This window comes from Drosophila biarmipes, chromosome 3R (assembly GCF_025231255.1).
Source record: "Drosophila biarmipes strain raj3 chromosome 3R, RU_DBia_V1.1, whole genome shotgun sequence".
Taxonomy (NCBI): Eukaryota; Metazoa; Arthropoda; class Insecta; order Diptera; family Drosophilidae; genus Drosophila; species Drosophila biarmipes.
Genome location: NC_066616.1, coordinates 3,877,761 through 3,898,273, shown reverse-complemented (window position 1 = coordinate 3,898,273; position 20,513 = coordinate 3,877,761). Strand labels below are relative to the sequence as shown.

The 20,513-nt window shown below is 41.6% G+C and overlaps 2 protein-coding genes across 4 annotated transcripts; one reads left to right on the top strand and one right to left on the bottom strand.

The window, feature by feature from the left end:
• Nucleotides 1–6,779: 6,779 nt before the first annotated feature.
• Nucleotides 6,780–11,574, bottom strand: LOC108032857 (uncharacterized). Of its 2 annotated transcripts, none has more exons than XM_044091063.2 (4): nt 11,504–11,574; nt 8,323–8,432; nt 7,322–7,736; nt 6,780–7,261 (listed from the first exon to the last, which is right to left on the bottom strand). In XM_044091063.2, exons 1-4 carry the CDS (start codon nt 11,520–11,522, stop codon nt 7,110–7,112), a joined length of 696 nt encoding a protein of 231 aa, XP_043946998.1. In that variant the 5' UTR covers nt 11,523–11,574; the 3' UTR covers nt 6,780–7,109. The 2 variants fall into 2 exon arrangements, with proteins under 2 accessions (XP_043946998.1, XP_016962347.1); XM_017106858.3 differs by lacking the exon at nt 11,504–11,574 and adding an exon at nt 9,876–10,089.
• Nucleotides 9,108–18,862, top strand: LOC108032863 (protein takeout). Of its 2 annotated transcripts, XM_017106863.3 has the most exons (7): nt 14,297–14,369; nt 14,730–14,808; nt 15,869–15,987; nt 16,162–16,283; nt 18,224–18,357; nt 18,416–18,568; nt 18,637–18,862. In XM_017106863.3, exons 2-7 carry the CDS (start codon nt 14,742–14,744, stop codon nt 18,789–18,791), a joined length of 750 nt encoding a protein of 249 aa, XP_016962352.1. In that variant the 5' UTR covers nt 14,297–14,369; nt 14,730–14,741; the 3' UTR covers nt 18,792–18,862. The 2 variants fall into 2 exon arrangements, with proteins under 2 accessions (XP_050745455.1, XP_016962352.1); XM_050889498.1 differs by lacking the exons at nt 14,297–14,369; nt 18,224–18,357; nt 18,416–18,568; nt 18,637–18,862 and adding exons at nt 9,108–9,382; nt 17,482–17,860.
• The last annotated feature ends 1,651 nt before the right edge of the window (nt 18,863–20,513 follow it).

Here is a 20,513-nt window from a genome sequence, read left to right as displayed (position 1 = left end):
ACAAACACCCAATCATGTTGTGGCATACATATTATGAAAATACCAGGCGAGTGAGAGGCGATCTGGGGTTGTCTGTTCTACTAAATCAACATCATTAAGTTTTCTGTTTATAAAGAAAACACTCGAGCATCGTTGCGAGCTCTTTTTTTAGCCTTTCCGGGGGCTCGGTCCTCGGACTCCAGCTTTTTGCTGCGCCGGAGTATTTACACAAACCGAAGATGCGTGCCGTGTTTTTTTAGGCTGGTTCCATCACGGCCAGACTTCAAAAAGCGATACAGCCAAGTGCCAAACACAAATTAGTAGTTGGCGGCGGGCCGAGCTGAAAGTGCCATATTCCTGCATATTTGCCATCCCATTTTACCAAAGCGGTCGCACTGCTTTTCAGCAGGTAGAGACTAAACGCTGGAATCAATCGCTGCACCCGATTATCGGAAGGTTCCGTGCATTTGAGCTACAACTAAAATGTTATTACTGATTTTATGCGCTATTACTTGGTTTTATATGATACACATTTTTATACCGTTGCAGAATGTATAATGATTTCAGTCAAAAGTTTGCAGTGTTTCTCAACATATAACCTTCTACGCTTGGAATTAACATTTTCTAGATAGTTCTAAATTTCGAATTAAATTTTATCAAAATCGGATAACTATATTATATAGCTGTCAAACAAAAGATCGAAAATTGGTCGGAAAATAATATGAAAAAATTATATCTTTGGTGTTTTTTGACATATTGTAAATACAATTTTTTAATTAGTTCTGAATTTTGAATTCAATTTTATCAAAATCAAACGACTATATCATATAGCTTCCATACGAACAATCGAAAAATTGGTGAGAAAATAATATGAAAAAATTATAGCTTCGTTGATTTTTTACATATTATTTTATAATGTTGGAAATATCATTTTTTGTATTTTTAAGAATTTTAAATTAAAATTAATAAAAATCGGACCACTCTAACTTGTAGCTGTCACAGAAACAATACAATAATGCAATTTTTTTTTAATATCAGTGAAGCTGTCAAAAATTTTTAAAAATTTCACATGGTGTTACTAACGTTTATTAATTTTTATAACTGCAAGGGTATACAAACTACTAACATTAATTTATTATATAAACAAAATAATAATAATAAATAAAATAATTATACAAACTTCGGCTTGCCGAAGTTAACTTGGTTTCTTGTTTTAGTTTCTCTTCAAAAAGGTTGGATATTTTATCATGGAAAGATATATGATCCAACAAGGGGTCGAAATTATTACAATTTACTACCAAATTCGGAGTAAATAGCTTCCTTAAGAGTGCTACGCATTATTCATTTTGTTGGGCATATCTGTGACGTCGTAATGGGAAATCTTGCCCGAGGTGGCCTTGCAAAAGAAATCAAGTTTCATCCGAGTCGATCTATTCTTTCTGTGTGTCTGTATGAATGCTGAACTCTCAGAAACATTACAAGTTAGAAAATTGTCACCAAGCATATGGATTCTTGAGCTCCACAAACGCCCATAACGCTAAAGCGTGCCCAGCGTCAATATTTTTTGTGTAAATGAAAAAATCCAAACGCTGAGAGTCGTACCGAAAAATTGTTCAAATCAAAAGATTGGTTATTAAGTTAAAAAGGTTTTCGTGTATTCCAGACTGGCTCAACCAAACTCCCCAAAATTTTAAAGAAATTCACTAAATGTCCCTTGATTATGAAATTTCGAGGACCCTTAAAATCAATTGCATAGCGATATTGACCGTGTAAAACACTCGATTCGAATTACTGCTGACGTTAAACGATTTTAAATTAATCGGTCCGGTTTTTGTCTGTGTAACTAACTGCTGGCTGCCACAGACATCCATTATGTGTGTCGAACGAGCAGTGCAACAAAATGCAAAGGAAAATAAACATCAAAGTCACGAAATTGTTTATACAATAAATAAAGAGTGTGTGGAGCACAGCGTCTGCGCCCAAACAGCAGAAGTATCTTAAAGATACAAACGGGCACGCATGCCGAACATGCCATTTCCCAGGACGTTGTGCATCGTCCATATACGATGGCACTTTCCCAGATGCGCGTATCTCCACTTGCATGCGGCTCGAATTACAAGCGGGCAAATGTTTAAATACTTGAGTGCCGAGCACGAGCATATTAACTTTTACTCAAGGCTCAGTGTTCGAAATTGTCAACACGACAATTCACTTAGATCCGTACTCGCTCCAGCCGCCAGTTTTCCCTTCAGCGACAGATGCATCCATGTTATTAGGACTTGCTTCGTTTCTCCCACAGATTTTGTGGCCGCGGGAAAATCAGCCACGCAGAAACTGTGGAAAATGACTAAAAGTTGGTACATTAACTTACAGTGTAGCTGGTGTGCGCACGGGTGTGGGCAAAACTTACTTTTATCCTTCAGACAGAAACAAAACTAGCTTACAGAGAACAGTATCTGAATATATCTATAACTGCGTCAGGAGAAAACAGCGAAAAACTTTGTGGTCGAAAGGCTCGACTATCAGATCCCGGTACTCAGCAAAGAAAGATTGTAAAGCGCAACCTACCCGCGATTTCATTAAATTTTAGTTCAATTGATTATTCAGATAACACTTGTTCCAGCATAAAAACTGTGTTCAAATTGGAAATCACCAATCTCTTTCGAGATATCAGCGTTAAAATTTACGATTCTTGTAAACTTGTGGGCAGCTTAACAGATCGCCAACGTTCCATTACAAAATTCTTGTTAAAAACTGACTGATCAACAACGTTGCTCACAGGGCTTGTAGCCAATTCCCGGCTAATTAAACAAATATTTTGGAGCAATGTGTTAAAAGTCATAGCCTAGCAGTTGTGGAATTTTAATGGAATGTGAAACCAGCCAACTCCAGTACAATAACCATTTGAGCAGCTGTGACATGAACCTCTGTAGCCGAGACTGCGACCGATGTAAAATTTCAATAACGACTGATAATGGTAACTAGTGGAAGAAAATAATCATAATTACTCGTATACCTTGAATTAAAAAATGCACTACATAAAAAAATTTAAGATGTTACAAAAAACACACAATTATATTACCGTGACATCTCCTTCATCGGCTCTGAGTCAACTCTGAGTTAACTTTGTCCCCGTCAGAAGCCTCCGGGCGAAATTTGGCTAACGCCTCCCGGAGAATGGGCTCCAATTGATACTGCCACTTCCACCCGACATTCTCAAATAAGTGGAAGTTCACCTCCGTCAACGGATTTCGTCGGTCTCAGAGAATGCGAGGAACCTCCCCAAGAAGGTCTCTATCTGGCCGTACTGGACGGCGCATTCACTGCTGCGGCCGTCCTCTGACGGCTCGTTCTTGTCTTTTAGGACTCCCTCCGGAACGACGCCTTCTTGAACGCCCACCACCGAAGCACATCGGTAAACCCCAATTTCGCGCAGACCCTGAAGAGGTCCTCGTGGTGGTACAGGGTGGGGTATCTTCAACTGCTGAAAATGTGTTCCGATTTTGTCCGCCGCTGCGCCGAAGAGGAGCCGGTCCAGGCATTCGGTGTCCGCCAAATAGTGGACCACCTCGCGCACTCCTTTTCTTAAGGCCCCTTTGCCCAGGATGCCTACGGAAGAGCACATCTAAGAAATAACAAGGAAGAACGCTATAGTCGAGTGCCTCGACTATCAAATACCCGTCAGCTTAAGAGAGCGAAAGGGAAATGGATACGCTCTACAGATTTTCACGGAGTCTGGGCGTTCGAGTGGGCGTAGCACCCCGCTGAAACAAACTTGTTCTGCGCAGGAAGCCCAGGTATCTGCATGCCAAGTATGAATATTCTAGCACTTATAGTTTCCGCGATCTCTGCGTTCATACGGACGGACGGACAGATGGACAGACGGACATGACTAGATCGACTCGGCTAGTGATCATGATCAAGAATATATATACGTCAGGGGTTGGAAACGCTTCCTTCTACCTATAACATACTTTCCGGCGAATCTAGTATACCTTTTACTCTACGAGTAAAGGGTGTAATAATAAATATTTTCAAAATTCTGGATGAATACTTTTTTGAGAGCGTGTAGGCGCCCTTCCCCACGGCAAAGACCGTGCTGACAACAATGATCGCTGTTCACTTACCGGACTGACGTACTCCACCCCGAATGCAGTTCCGGGGATGTTCATATTGACCACGGCCATGCCTTACAGTCCTTGTGCGGTGACCCGGTTTCAACGTTCGCCAAGGGGAGCACGTCGAAGAGCATGAAGAAGGGCTCCCTCAAACGCGGTGGTCAACAGCGCAGTGTCCTTCAACAGTTCGCCCTTCTCACGGGCCACATAGGCCAGCGTCTCGTCCAACTGTAACTGTTCCTTTTTTTGGAAAAATAGGGCATCTTCTTATTTTTCTTCTTTCTATTTCGTATTTTTTATTCAGCGATGCCACACTTTGCACGTTTGAGTTTTAGCGCTGCCACCCTTCGCCCGTTTAACTGAAAAAAGATAAAATTTCGGGCAAGCCACGCAAAAGACAATTTCCTAACTATTTTTGGTCCAAGTTTTGAACCTCTTTATCACTCCAGCTCTACACAGTTTCCAATCCGACATCAGATTCCACTCTACGTCTGTTATCCGTTCCACATTATCTTTGTACATCTATACCTATTCCCTTATTTGTACTCTTGCATCTGTTATCCATTCCATATTATATTTGTACCAACTAAATATCAGATGCAACTCCATCTACTGCTTGGTTAAAACGAATTAAAATTATCTTGATCTAGTCCGAAGAATTGGTTGTAGAGCAACGCCATTTATGACAGGCTTGAGGGAGAATTTTAAAATTTGACTGCCACCCAATGTTATTTTACAAGGAAAATAGTTCTGGGAAATAATTTCGCGCTCAGAGTCTACAAAATGGGCAAATCTATTTTTTGAGCCCTTCTGAAGAATGATTTTGATCCTCATTTTCAATCCGAGTCTTATCCTGTTTTCGACCCGAGTTTCTGATCCCACTCCCACTTTGATTGACTGTTCCCACATTTGGACCTATGCTATCCGAACACGTAGTTTATATTATTATCCGTTCTTCATTAGCCCTGTACCCACCGAAAAAAATGAACTTGACACAGCGCCACCTACTTCTCGGGCTCACCGATTGCCTCCCTACTTATCACTTTTTACAACAATTATTTAAATGCAACGCCATCTCTTGGTGGTTGATGTAACTGTAGCCCTGGTTTTCTTCTAGTTGCTGGGCCTTGTTTGTTGCTCTCTAAAGAGTAGTTTCCCACCCCTTTTAAATCCGAGTTTCATACCCCTATCACATCTATCTGTTTTCCGATCCACAAAATCTTTATCATACCGCTAAAAGTTGGCAGACTCAACGATTTCTTTTGTAAAATTGAAAAGCACACATGAACCCCTTTTTGCGCGAATCAAAATAAAACGCAGTGGAATATTAAGTCTTTTGATCGGTAGTTCTCCGCCAAAATTGTAATCTCAGCTTTTTTCACCATTTGTAATCCCTTATCGAAACCCAAATTCCACATTACATTATCCGGCCGTTTATTATTTCCTGGGGCAACTCCATCTGTGGCAAGTTTTAATGAATGGTTGGTCTGAACTGCATGTTTAATAACACGTAATATCAAATGGCAGCACTGGGAAATGTGCTTCCATATTTTTGTTTACATTGTTTTACAAAATTTCAGAAAACATTGTCTTACAGCAGCGCCATCTGAGTTTGGTTTTACTGAACGACAACACTGTTGCAACAGCACCTCTCTGATGTTTCGTACCATTGTCATTCACCACACTTACATGCTGCGTTTGAAAACACTGTCGCACTAACGCCTAACCTTACGGTGGTCAATACTGAAATTCAAATTTCAGGCCCTTTTCTGTTAACGGCCTAACAAAGCAAAGCTACACCCAAAAAAATCGTTGAGTGTCAATTTGATAAGTGTGGGTTAAAATATGTATTATTTTTCGGCAACCCGAAGTTAATTTACATAAAACCGTATCACTATATAAAATGCCATGTGTGCGAAAAGTCGATTTACATAACTATACAGACAAGAATAAAAACCAAAGTAGACAATCAAAAAATGCACTCTTTTTGAGACAGTTATGGGTTTTGCTCATTTATTAACAATTATTTAGTGAGCAAAACGCAAAAGTCTGTTTTTTCCTCATTGGGCGCCAGATTTGAGTTTGTGTCAGACGAAATCAGTCAAAAGAAATCACTTTGGATCAAAATATAACTGTTGCAGTATCACCACGGAGTCGTCTATTTTGTCTGTATGAACGCTGAGATTTCAGAATTAGATTCCTTATAGTCGTTTGCAGCGAGACTTTTTGAAGAGTACGTGCCACGCTCATTCTGACGCCCCAAAAGCCCCCAAAAATGCGGCTCCTACAGTTTTCAAGCTAAGAAAACGGTATTGAATATTCACCTGAAAAATATTGTCACGCCTACGCTTAAATCTGTCTGCCGCCTATTGTCTTATATTAAAAACACGTGAATATAAGGTAATGCAACATAAAAATTCACACATCGCGTAAACATAACTATGTCAGAAGTGGTTCAACAGTTAAAAGGTTAACAAAGCGATAATTCATATACAAGTTACAAAGTACTATTTTCGGAGCTAGCAAACCATCTACATTGGTCAATTAGTCCAAGAAAATGCTTTTGTTCGACTTTCAGATTCGCCTAGTGCCTTGAACCCCATGTTTTCTTCAGCCGAGTGCCAAGCCCACAGCAAATTCCCATCACGCTGAAGTGAATTCATTACGCATTCTACAAGGGTGGTTTATTCCAGGGTACATTTCAGTTTATTTAATTTGTCGATATCTACAGACGTGTCAAAAGTGGTTAAAATTGTTGGGAAGGTAATTGGTTAGCTGAGTAACTCGACATTGGCTTTCTCTCGCGGGCAGAAAGCATATCACGGGAGTTTCGGTTAAACTTAGTAATACTTCGTGTTATTTGTTATTTGAAATGATCATGTATTGGGGCATTCCACGGCTACCGCCATCATCACTATGACGCTCGGCATACCGTTTCTAGCACTAGACAGCAACATTCACTTATATAAACCTTAGTTTAGACTAACGAACTATAACCTAGAACACTTGATTCTAATCGACGTAGAACTGCTCGATAGGAACGTTCTTTAGCAGCTGGTTGGCAAGTTTTCCAAATTCACTGGCCAGCTTCTTCTGCAATTGAGCCTGCATGGCTTCCAAAACAACTTGGGAGTTTTCGCGCAGGAACAGGTTGGTGGCCTCAACTGGGGGATAAAAGGAACTTCACTATTTCAATTCGTAGTGGGAAAATAGTGGGCACTTACGAAGAATACGGTTGTTGTTGAAGGCACCAGATATGCTCATTTTAACATCCTTCACGTCCAGGACTAAGCTGAGAGCATCGATGTGCAGATAGTTCCCACCCTTGGACGCGTGTGTCGATGTCTTTCCCGTGAGGTCTGCACTCACTCCCTCGAAGTTGGCATGGAAGTCTCCACCCCCGGAAGCAGGCAGGATCAAAAGAACCCCGGAGCTCGTATATTTCGCCTCGATCTTCAGCTTGGGCATCAAGATTTTGGCCTTGAAGGGCTCGCTGCCTTCGCTCAGTTTCAGGGACTTCACCTGGAAGTTGCTCGCCCCGAAGGCCTCCATGTTCTTCAAAGTGATCTTGTATCCCTGCGGACCCTCTGTCAACTGCAAGGCCAGGGTATCCATCTTGAAGGGCTCCACAGACGGCAGCTGAAAGGGGAAAGAGTTGAGATCAGATCAGTCGGGATGTGAAAAAATTATTAGAAAAAACTATTAGAGTTCCCCCACGTGAGACAACGGATCTAAGCCCAGAAATAACTATTAACTTGTCAATAAGCCAATCGTTTATTGCACTGACCATACATTTGTATTTTCATTACACTGTTAGCAAGTTGTAAAATTAATTGCTTCTACAATGACTCATCCCTAGTTGTGCTTGTTTACACATGCTAGCAGTGTAAATCAAATAATAAAACTACTGTTGCTTAAATAAAAATGTAACTTTTACCCTCAACGCTTATTATAGTTGAATTTGGAATTTATATAAGAAAACAGACATATTTTGCACAATATTGTATTGAAAGGTAAATACTTATTCAACTGGAAAGTTGCATGTTGCACAACTGTGCAGAAAGTTTTCTCGCAAAGAAACTCATTATGCAAGTGCAAAAGTCCCAGTGCCTTTCATTCGATTTGCCTATTATGCAACTGAAAACTCGTTTGCAAAGAAAACGGCTTAGAGAAAAACAAATGCAAAGTTCGCCACCTAATGAACTACAGGAGAAAAGTCACTCACCTGGATATCGGGAATGCCATTGGCCAGGTAGGGCTTCAGGTGTTCAATGGCTCCAATAAAACAGTCCACCAACTTCGGATCGTCCCTGTGACATTGCTTAATATAGGCGGCTGTAAAAATCGTATTTCATTGTAGTAATTGCAACTTGGGCAGTAATTGAGTTTGGCTTTTTAATTGTTGGAACACACATTTATCCTCTGATAATAATGAACAAATTAAATCATCATGGGTCCCAAACGTTTCTCAAAAGTCTTTTGATGTTGAGTTATTAAAGGGAGTACTCATATTTAACTAACTTGTTATAGCATGAGATAAAGTACCTAGTTGCCTCGCCGGTTTTTCAGCTCATTCGGAAGAAAAACACTGCGAATGTCAACAAATGGAAGATCAACAAGAGACACTGGCTTAATTCCTGTAAAGCTGAACACAAACCCGCAGCCCCAGCGACCTCCAAAGCGAACGAGATCAAAATCAAGATCTCGATTCGGCTTCGGTTTAGTTTCGCCGGCAAGGTTGCCAAGGAGTGCACCTCTAGAACCTGTTGGAGCCGCAATTCTGTGGCACATGACACACATTCGTGGCTTCGGCCGGCCATAAGTTGTAGCTGGTTTATCTTTAGCTCGACCATTATGCCTGGCAGTATTATTAGCGCCATTCGACGGCAAGGCGAGCTGCAGCGGGAGCGATTAAAATTTCAAGTTGAAGGCCGTCCAACGGCCACGGCTCGCGTTAATTAAATATGGATTTGGTTCATAGTCTGCATTTTGAGTGCTTACACTCGTCGAGCGCGATGCGGAAGCGATTCTTCGAGACGCATCGGCTGAAAAGCCGGGGCCTGTGCTCTTTTTGTTTTGTTTCGCTCATTTGTCGAACAAAACCGTGTCACCTCATGCAATTATCACGTCTTAATTAGGGGCTAGATTTGAAGAACTGGCTGCAAACTTGACATCTGACATATTTAACTAGATGCGATCGCGCTCTGTGTGCACACATGGTGCGAAAAGCCAACGAAAGTGCTAATACCGTACTGAGTCAGACAACTGCAGACGCTCATCAAGTGGTTAGTAAAAGTGTTTAAATATGAATAAATATGAAAGCTGTTATTATCTATATTATCTTTCAAAATTTTAATTGTGAAATCTTTGTTTTTAGCGTCCCAAGGGTCTAGAACAAGTCGGTTTACTTAGAAATGACATCATTGCATTAGATAGTGTTTAGGATCGACAGTACACCACTGATCATAAAACTTACAGAAATGTAAAAAATTAAGTAAAAGTTGGGAGCAAAGTTTTATAAGTGTGGGATTCAGCGCGTCGCGTAACAGTTTTTACATTCAACAGTAATTTTAGTATGCCGATTGCCCTGGCAATACAATACGAGCATTCCCCGTTTTTCAACTACAGTAGTACCAACACTTTCATTAAATATTTCCTTTTTAAGAAGTAACTTTATGATCAATAATTGTGCCTCTAGTGCTGGTGGCAGGTTACAGATACTTCGTTAGATGCAGCCCATATTTCTGAGTACTTCAGCAGCACTCTACCCAAACTTACGGGTCTCAGCCTGCACTATCCAAAGCGCTTGGATCACAATAATAAGGCACACAGACTTAATCATTTTGGGCGGAGGAATCACTCAGAAGCAATTATAAAATATGAAAATGAGTTTCAGCAGCACGCAACGGAGTCGGAAACTATAAAGTTGTAAACTATTTGGGAGTGAAGTGGAACGTCCGTCACCGCGGAGCTGAGAACTTAAACTGCGAGCTGGTTGCCGGTCGATCGCCGATTTTAAAGCCCCTAAGCTGCAGATCGCAGGGAAATAAAACGAGATGCAAACCAAGCCGAGCTCAAGTCCCGCCGTCGATGTCTGCGCCGGCAGAGAACTTCAACTTTGCCGATCTGGGTACGTAGTATCTGATGGGCTCGAGAGCCCGGGCTTTTTGACTGGCTGACCGAATGTATCGCCGGTTTTCGGCCCCCTCCTTTACTTCTTTGACTTCTGTGCAAGATTTTGGTTTGTTTGCCCACTTGTCGAGTGCCATAAAAAGCAATTAGGCAATTCTATTTTCGCAATCTCCTGAATGCAGAGGTGCAGAATTTCAAAACGAGTGCTTAGGGAGCCACCCGGGGACCTTCACATACGGTTAGCCTTCTGTTGAGCGACCACAAAGCAACCCTGATTGCGGTTTGCGAAAGAAATTACTAACTTCTAATTACCTATTAACAAAAACAATCGTTTATATTTGGTTAACGTGGCAAAGATCACCGGAACCAACTTAGAAATCTTCAAAAAGACAGCACTTAGCCTCCCATTAAATTGTTCATTCGTGCAGCTTCTTATTTTCTAAAAGCCCTGGGACAAATAGAACATAAGTCGTCTTAAAACCGTAACGAGGCTAGCTGGCCAAGTAAACCAAATTACCTGTACTCTTGAAAGTGTCTCCGCCTCTAATTTCCAATGTGTGCGGCGCTTTAATCGTCCATTTGAGTGAGATAATAGATGTGTGCTTATAAGGCGGTGCGAAATCAGAGAGACCTGTCTTTTGGAATACTCTACCTCAGCAACTTATTACTAAGATGAGTTATTTCACTTTTTATTTAAGGCTATTATTTTAAACAGGTAAGTAAAGGATAATAACAGACCCAGTCTATCTGAGCTTCCTACCCTTTTGCAATGTAATTTCCCATTGTAAGGGGAAGCTTTTGCCAAATCATAATTTATCCCATTTCTGTTGTATTAAATAATACATTGTTACCTTTGCATGATAGAAACAATGCGTTGTTGTTTGCACATTGATCAAGAGAATCATTTACATCTTCGCTTGATAGGACTAACCCGCAGCTCACTGCTAATTGATCTTCCAACTACTGACTCACATTGCAAAGACATATTGAAAATTTAATATGTTTGCTTATTAGCAGTTGATTAAAACTGCTTAGTCTAGTCGAAGTAGAGTTTACTTTTACTTGCTGATCGTCGAATGCTCTCCTCACGCTCAAATGAATTATTCATGGAGCGGACGAGTTCCAGCATAGAACTACCATGTTCTTGATATTCCAGTCTGAATAGGATTCGCCACTAAGCGACAGTCTGGCAATTTGGATGACTTATGAAGCCACGCAGTAAGCAACCAGCTTCATTATCCCTGCAAAGCTTATATAAGCGAATCACTTCTTACCCATAGAAAGGTCAAACATGGTACACCAAATCGTAAAGGGCAGTGTGGAGAACTATGGCATTATTTCCGAGGTCGGTCGTATTTTTTCTCCGTGTGCCAGCTATCTTCAGATAATTTTGCGGGGACTAAAGCACTTAGTTGGACCACACTTTGCACTGCGATCGGAACATACTGAACTCTTAAACTGTTTACAATGGCCCTGAACACAAACAAATAGAGCTATGGGGAAGTATCGGAGAACTCGATGGGAAGTCTTATTTGTTATACAAAGGCCTCTTCGCCGATTCTAAAGCCTGTTGTCACGTCTAGCTCACAATACGGGCAAATGTGGTTATAAATACATCTCTGTGTGTTGTGTGTCTCCACAAAAGAAGGCAGACAATAATGACAAACGCGTAGTGAAATGCAAAATGTAGGAAGAAAACCCTATTTAAGTCTCATTGTTTTATTCATGTTGAAGTTCCTAGCTATTCCCACCTGACTTTGATGCTTTGAGCCCAGCAACCGCCGTGTTAATTACCCAAGTGACTAAGCATATGTGGGAAAGTGCAAAGGTGAGCTGAATAAATGTCACCAAAATTGTGGAAAATTCCACGAAAACAGTTAAATAATCAAACTTATTAAAAGAATTAAAAGCTTAGAATATCCTCAATTCGCACTCAATTAAGAAGTATTAGGGCTTCAGCTTCCTTGTGACCCAGAAACGAGTCATCCAACCGATCTGATCAAAGGGATGGGACTAGCAACCGCATTCACAGTCGAGTGGTTTTAAGTCGACGTTGACCCACTCACCAAGCCACCTTGACCTTGAGAGCGGTTCTCCACACGCAGCCCAGAGCTGGCGAGCGAAATGCGGGTTTCTTTTTGAATGCACTCTTTTTTATTGAGCACTAAGAGTTGACTCCGCGAAAGTAAGGAAGTTCAGAATCTTTGAAATATGTAAAAAATTGGGTATTTATATTTTTTAAATTTTTTGAATTTTTAATTAAGGAAATAAATAGGTTTTTTTAACTCCGAGGGTAAAAAATCAAATGCACTAAAAGAATGCAGAAAATCAAAAAATGAACTATTTTAAACATAATTCAATAAACTTTATACATGTTCTCCTGTTTAAGCAAAAGTAAAATAAGCTTCTTTTTATTATTATAAATAATAAAACCAATGGTGTAAAGTTTAAAATTGAATTAACTTACCAAGTAAGATCGAATCAATTTCAAAAACTCACCGATAAACACGCCTCTTGTTTTTCTTGATACACTCTTCTTCTATTTTTATATTATCCCTACTCGTCCTTATCTTTTTGGAAACATAAACGTTTTTTTCGATTTTGTATACCCGCTTTTTGTTGCAGTGTCATGTAAGACGCACCTATTTTTGTACAAGTATTCTACATGACATACTTTCGGGCGCTTGGGGCATTGCAAAGGGCAACCATGTGTACAAATATGAGGAACACCATACTACATTTAAATAACATTTATAAATTAAACTTCAATGAACAAAAAACAAATAAGGGAATTGGCAAAACTTGGATCGTGATATGTTTCTATTCGTGCAGTTACATTGAAAATGTAGACGGTAGAACGCATTTATTGTTATCTAAGCATTCTACATGGCATACTTTGGGGCGAAAGGCTTACAGTGAAGGGCAAACATATTTGGCATACTTTGGAACAGGGAATTAGGCAGTGAAAAAAGTTTTTTTCTGAGTGTATATGTTTTGTTGTGCATGCGTTTCTCAAAATCGAACTGTTGTAAAAAATTTAGTGTTATAAAAGTTGATATTTCCCGTACCATTTTTAAATCGTATTACGTTTCATGTAATCATTGAAACTAAATTCATTTTCAGGAAAACCTTACCAACTGAAGATAAGTTCTTGTTTGGCAATTTTCTAAAAGCCCCTCACGATTGACTAAGTGTTTCCACCTCAATTATAACATTTAAATGCAAATCAGACAATGGTCAATAATCAAAATTATTCCCGGCAGTCCATAAAGTTCCCTGAAAAGTGTTGACAGACAATTGCATTTTATTCGAGGGCTTGTCTCCATATCAACATTCGGCTTGCCAGGCAGAAAGCATTTCTGATTTATTAGGGTGAACACACTCGCAGGCTGGTTGGGTTCATGGGCCGTGTATGGATGGATAACGAGTACCCATTACGGCACTTGGCAAGTGGAAAGCTCTTGGTCCTAATCGCACGGCTTGACCTTTTGGCCACAATTGAAGCTGCGGCCCACAATAGGGCTGAAATGCAGAAGAACAAGTGGTGGAAAACAAGAGGGAGCGCGGTGCTGGGGAGAATCGCTAATGATGCCAAGCCGCTCGGATGATTCATGGCAGCCTCATTACCAAGTTGCAATCGCGACTGTGGGAGGCTGGGCTTTGAGTCAGAGAGCCTTTAAACTTAACCTTCAGGCCTCCAGCCCCGGACAAATTGCTACCCGCAACCATACACAGAGGAAAAAGTAAAAATCCGGTAGATACGGTTTTATTATCTACGTTATTTTCAAAATGGAAAATTCCTCTGGTAAGCCACCAACCTTTGCAAGTCTGAAAAATCGAAACATTGTAAATTAAATGTTAAGGGCTCCACACACTCTTTTTTTTGTTATTGTCTAGCTATCATTATTAATGTAATTTTGCATATTTTTCACCATTCAGCGACGATTCCGCCGATGAGCCGTCTACTACGCCCGATTTCTGGGGTGTGGCGGACAGGCATTTTTTCGGTTTTCCTTTCGCCAGCTCTTTCGCTGCATTTTCGTCGGCGCTTTCGGGCCGACTTCTTCTTGGCTTAAATGCCTTGGACCAACGCTGTTCGAGCTCATTCCTCAGCCGGGCCGCGAGAAAGTTGGACGTAAAGTAAGCGCCGCCGAAGAAAGCAGAAGACAGCAAAGGCACACAAAGACAATCCGATTCTTTATTCAAGAACAAACAGTGAACTGGTTGGGGACTGGCTCTCTGACCCACTTCGAAAGAATTTCCGCTGCCAAGTGAAACCCATTGGGATTTCGGTATTCGGACTTCGGCGTCTTGCATTCTTTCCCGTCCATTTCACTTTCGCTCGTAAAGAGCAGCCACCTACGTCATCTAACCGAAATTAACATATGTCTATCCATAAACTGAAGAGAGTGGTCAAAACGTGCTAATCAGTTACGAAACTTGCAAAAAGTGAAACACAGCGTCCCGTCTATAATTTCCGATACTTGTACTTTCATGCAGACGAACCGAACCATGGGCCTCAAGATTGGATTTATTTTGCTCTTCTCTGTGCTGGGCACCACCTTGGCACAGGAGCAGCGTAAGTACCGACCAAACTATATATTAAGTGAAATAATGTATGTTGTTAGAACGGCGGCAGACACCCGGCAGAAAACATATATAATTATGGACTGCTTGCACTGCTTCTTCTGGCAACCACTGCTTCAAAGTTTTAACTTACTTTAAGAACCCTTTTCTCCATTTTAAACACAACTTCAGTTTGATTTTGCGATTAGCCAGCTTAATTTACTTGCTTATTATTGACACTAATTCTTTTATATCTTAACCGGCCGTCAAGTCTTATGTCTGATCTCCGCAACCTGTTCAAAGGGAAAGAGAGGGGAGTGGGAGGGGGAGGCACGACAGCCTGCTTTAATAGTTCAGGCTCGGCCGTTCTTTACCCGGTTACATAAAGTTAGATATATGAGAAACGATAAAGTCGAGGATGAGAAGATTCCACTTTTCTGACTCTAAAAAGCTCTAAAAAGTCTCATTAAAAATTGGAACATCAATCTCGGAAATCTTTAAGCCAAGCTTTGCTTCTTTTGTTGCACAACGTGTTCCTGAAAGTACACGCTTAACATCGCTTTAACTGGTCTCCAAGCTTTGAGCAATTAAACAGAAAGAAGTCAAATAATAAAACAAAATTAAACTAGAAACTAATTTTCTTTGCCGAAAAATAAAAACTCACCGTTCAAATAGCGTAAAAACGCTTTTCGAGAATGCGATCGTAACAACCCCTAGGGAAACCTTGCCTGAGCCCGCCATTGTGTTGTATTCCACATACTATATACCATATACCCCTCCGCCGCAACTACGTTGATTAACCCGGCAATAAACCTGTCACCAGGTTTGTCCCATCCCAGGGACTCGTTCAGACCGAACATGTTCACAGCGATCACTGCGAGATCGGCGAGGTAATTGTGAACTTGAACTCACGTAAGCTGACGCGTTCACCTGGGAATCGCAATTAACGGCAGGAAAGCGAATCTTCAGTTTCATTGTGGGCCCATTGGGAAAAGGCAAAACATGACATTCAGAGTCCACCGCATGCATTATCTCGGCCCATTGTCTCACCCTGCGAACCCTGTACTTTCCAGCCTACTACCTGCAACAATGTCCCCGGGATGAGGCTCAGATCAACGAGTGTCTCCGGGAAAGTGGCAACAAGCTGGTCCATTATCTGCAGAAGGGAGTTCCGGAGCTGGACATATATGAGGTGAGCTAAGCTACAGGGAGAAATTACACATTACATGGTATAGTTTTAAGTTTTATTTAACGATGTGCTGATCATTGTGCGTGCCAGTATCTTTGAAGTTTATGGTTGCTTTGAGCATAAGCTTTTGTTGATGAAATTACCGCACCCTAATAACTACATTATTTTCCTAAAAAGATCGAACCCGTGATGATTGATGAGATCGGCATTGTGCTGGGAAGTGGTCCGGATGGCTATCGGGCTCTTTTCCGAAATATTCAAGCCTACGGTGTGAGCAACATTACGGTCACCAATATTCGGTAAGTTCTACCCTGCATTGAAACTAAGTTAAAACATTTAAAATATGTCTAGGAGTGTACTTATTTAGATAGGACCTATGCCGTTGATAATTATACCTCACGTTTTAACGTTTAATTTATTTGTGTCGGAGACTTAATCGGCTTTAATTGTTTTCAAATTATTGTTCTAGATGTCTATTAATATTTGCATTTAATGATGTTTGCTGGGGCACTTTTAATTGCAAGGTTCCCTGGGTAAAGTAATTTAAAATCAGTCTTTACAATGAATTTAATAGCCAAGTCTTAGCGACCCAGTGGCCAGGTTTAAGTACATACAAAATACTTGTCAAGTATTATATGTAAATGTACATTTTAGACAATATTTAGGAATTATTAGAAACCGTTTTCAAATGTGTGAAAAAGGCCTAGCTAGCACTTTGGGGTAGCCCAAACGCACACCTTGGGTCCTCATCACCTTAGGGGATGCAATAGAAACACCGTCCCCTTGTTATTATAATTTAATTTGCTGCTCATTTGCCTAACCGCCCAGTTCATCGGTCAGTGAGTCAATCAGTCGGTTGGCCACTCAATCAGTGTCGCCCAGCACGCGATCTCCACTTAACATTTTGCCAGCATTATGGGAGTTCACTTGAATGAGCGCAGCTTCCACTTATTTGACCGGTTTGTCAGAGCCTCCTGAATACCCTACGGCTCATAGTCTTGATTTATGGATGGAACGTTTGGCTCACTATGGGAAATCGATTGAGCAATAACCCATTTGCATTTCAATGATTCTTTAACGCTTACTTGAGCACTTTATGTTTGCCCAGATCAATTTGCATTCAGGCGGGTTTTTATTAAAATATATTTGTTATGTGTAATTATCGATGACAAGGTGTTTGCCCATTCTGGTTGGTGATACTTATTCTGGCCTGCACGGGAAAAGTGGGAACTCAAAGCCATGGATTATCTGGAAAAAGTTACATATATGAATAGATTAAAATGGTTCGCTGGAAATGTGTTTTATAGGTAATAAACTATTAATTCAGTGTAAGGGGAGTTTTGTAAAAAGGGGAAATGTCCAGAAAAGAGGAGCATAGCTCGCACTCTAACATGTCGTATGCATTGTATAATAAAGAGTCAACGGTCCTACCTTTTTTAATTTCAAAAACTACACTCCCATTCTCCCAAACGGACTCAAACTATGCAACACCCAAAGCCAAGAACACTCTAGCTTAACTTTCCGGAATTTGGAACGGCAGCTCCACCAACAATAGTTGTACCAACAACAGCAACGCCATCGACCGTCAATTTGGCTATGGGCACTTGGCTCTCAGTTGGCGAAAAATAAACGATTCCGATGACGGAGACAAAACAACACTGGTAAAGACGACTGATCGACGACCACAGATCGTTGACCAAGAAACGAGCCAGAAAAGTGTGCCAACGCTAGATTCTCTAAGTGGAAAGCAATCTTTGGCCAGTTCCAATATCGGTTTCGATTTCTAAGGCTACGTACGCTGGCAAAGGGGACTAAAAACGGTGTCTGCAATTGGACATAAATTATATAAAATGTAGGGATTTATTTTCAAAATTAAGTTTAATGTTCTGACTGAATGTATGGGTAATTTTTAAGATGTCATCTTTTGGTTGGCCGAAAAGGCCATTTTATAGCAAGGGTATTCAAAATGTATTACCTTTGTTTCTTGTACGGAATTCCTTTGTCCAAATGTCCCATGAAGGTCTACTAGTTCCAACAGTATCCGACGGTTCTCTTTGGTGTTGAAAATCATACTTAAGAGAGCTTCAAGGCTGAAAAGATACCACAAAAGTAGTCGGCTCATCTTGGAATGAGCCGAATGAAATGCAGTTTTTCGCTAAGCTCATTACTCCGCAGATTGTCACTGTCATTGCCATTAGGGGCGCCCATTAATATCCACATCTCTGTGTCTGTTTTGCAGCTCTGACTTGGACTCGCTGCAGTTCCAGCTGACGTGCGAGATACCCCGCATTCGCGTCAAGGCTCAGTACAGATCCACAGGTGTTCTGATCTTGGTGAAGGCCTCCGGAGCCGGCGATTACTGGGGGGAGTATGGTGGGTACCGGGCTTCTGGGCTGGGATGACGCACTTCTAATGACTCTCGATCACGCAGAGGGAGTGAAGGCCAAGATCTACTTCAAGGCGCTGGCAAACGAGGGACCCGACGGGAGGACCTACCTGACGACGGACTCCGTCAAGATGGACTTCAATGTGAAGGAGATCCAAATGGGGGTGGACAACATTGCCAACGGAAATTCGGTCATACGTAAGTCGTAGCGTCTAGCAACGTGGTCATTAGTATATATTTATGTATGGAAAACGTTAACCCCACAGAGGCTGCCCTCAACCTGTTTATCAACTCGAACTCCCAGGAGCTGCTCAAGGAAATGAAGCCCGCGCTCAGAACCAAACTCACTCTGGTCATACGCAACTTCATGGATCGCATCTTTTCCAAGATCCCGCTGGACGAGTGGATCAATCTGAACTAGAATGTAGTGTCCCTAGTCTAAGTCCTAATTTATTGTACCCAGTTCAAGCTAAATAAAGAAAGTAAAGTCGATCGAGGATGGTTCTTACTCAAGCGGATGCTGCGTAACCCGATCCTGGTTACTATCATCAGAGTCATTAAGTATTAGGCAACTGGGGTCGAAGTTATTATTAAATGCACGTTAGCTGCTCCGGCTTGTTCAGGTTTGTCACGCTAATTCAAGGTCTTGTTCATCTGAATGAATGGGAAATTTGGTGGGAGGTGAAAGAAACCTGGAATGGCTATTGTAATTTTCGTAATGTGAACCAAGAATGAATGAGGGCTGCGATTAGTAGTTACTTTCTAATTATTTTGCGTTTCCTAGTCAGTCATTGTCTTGGTCTTATTATGTATCTTAGACTGGTTGCTTTTCGAGGAAAGTTTTGATCTCTCCCTAAAAATCAAGCAAAAAGGCGACCCTTGCTCGCTTAGGTCTCAAAGACCTCTCTGGACCTAGCAAAGACCTGGCCCTATGGCCAACGGGCATCACACCCGATAAATATAATAATAAGCTGTGAATGAGCAACAAACACCGCAGCTCACCTCAACTTATCTAATGCAGCTATCACTGGGATGAGGCCTGGGTCATTATCTTTGGCTGGCCCCGACTTGCGTGCATCTCGGCAGTTTTCCTCCTCAATCAGCCTCCGCATCGGACCATGTCAAAGGCAGGCAGCCCTAGCTGTTCTCCCAGACCTCCAGTCGGGGAAAGCTTTTCGCCAGGGGATCGCCACTTATTGTGCAATCCGCGCAGCACAATTGCCAAAGTTAACAGATGTCAACACACGACTCGCCATCAAAGATGTTCGCGTGGCGTAATTACGGCAGGCACGATAGCGACTAGAACGATCTTCCTGGCCCCGGCCCCTTGACTTCGGACCGGAGATCAGCTACCAAGCGACTGACCCCTTGCTCACTGCGATCACCACACTCAGCGCAAATCCCTCCTTAATTTAAGAAATTTTTATTTCTTTGCTTGTACTGTAAGAAGCATTTTGACTTCGGAATATAGCCTGAAGGGTGCACTTCAGTGTGTATACATATTAGCTTTTCTTCTGATTGGGCACGGATTTTGAGGAACTATAAGAACTTCCGATTTGAATTATTTTGATTTATTGTTTTATTATTCTTGAGCAAGATCGAGGACCCCTCAACGTACTTATATACTCGATCGGGAGTCGAACCAGGCATGCGCCTCTGAGACTCGCTGAGAATTCGGAAGCTAGAAAGCTAGAAAGTGAGATCTGGCCATGGAAATTCCGGAGTTTCGTTCGCAGACCAAGCTTGCCTGCAAAAGGATGCTGGCCACTGTACACTCTCTACAATACTGTAAGTAGCATCCCATTACGCTTCTTTTTTCCGAGTGCAAATTCTGGGAGAAACTTTTTGGGTAGCAACGTCGGCGCTATAGTGTCAGCTTCCGGCTTGACCTGCAGTCTGCATTTCCCCGGCCAACTGCCAATTTTCCCGCTCGCCTGACTGCGTGTGCGGGTTTGTCGCCGAGAAACATTAGTGTGGATGGAGCCAATCTCTATTATAATTATTAAACAGTAGCTGCTTAGCGTCTTGCTCGCCTTCTCTTTCCCTCTCCCTCCTTCTCCCGACACAGTAGTTGGTCATCTCTTTCTAGTTGTTCAAGCTTACCTGCCGATTTCTGGGGGAGGGGGCGTCAAGGGGCGGGGCA

Excerpts from the sequence above, each read along its gene's own strand:
- LOC108032857 (XM_017106858.3), bottom strand. The coding sequence starts at position 9,939 with ATGATTAAGTCTGTGTGCCTTATTATTGTGATCCAAGCGCTTTGGATA. Across the intron at positions 7,737-8,322 it reads ATGGCATTCCCGATATCCAG|CTGCCGTCTGTGGAGCCCTT; the intron begins GTGAGTGACTTT and ends TTCCCCTTTCAG. Across the intron at positions 7,262-7,321 it reads CAACAACAACCGTATTCTTC|TTGAGGCCACCAACCTGTTC; the intron begins GTAAGTGCCCAC and ends TTTATCCCCCAG.
- LOC108032863 (XM_017106863.3), top strand. The coding sequence starts at position 14,742 with ATGGGCCTCAAGATTGGATTTATTTTGCTCTTCTCTGTGCTGGGCACC. Across the intron at positions 15,988-16,161 it reads CGGAGCTGGACATATATGAG|ATCGAACCCGTGATGATTGA; the intron begins GTGAGCTAAGCT and ends TTTCCTAAAAAG. Across the intron at positions 16,284-18,223 it reads ATTACGGTCACCAATATTCG|CTCTGACTTGGACTCGCTGC; the intron begins GTAAGTTCTACC and ends TCTGTTTTGCAG.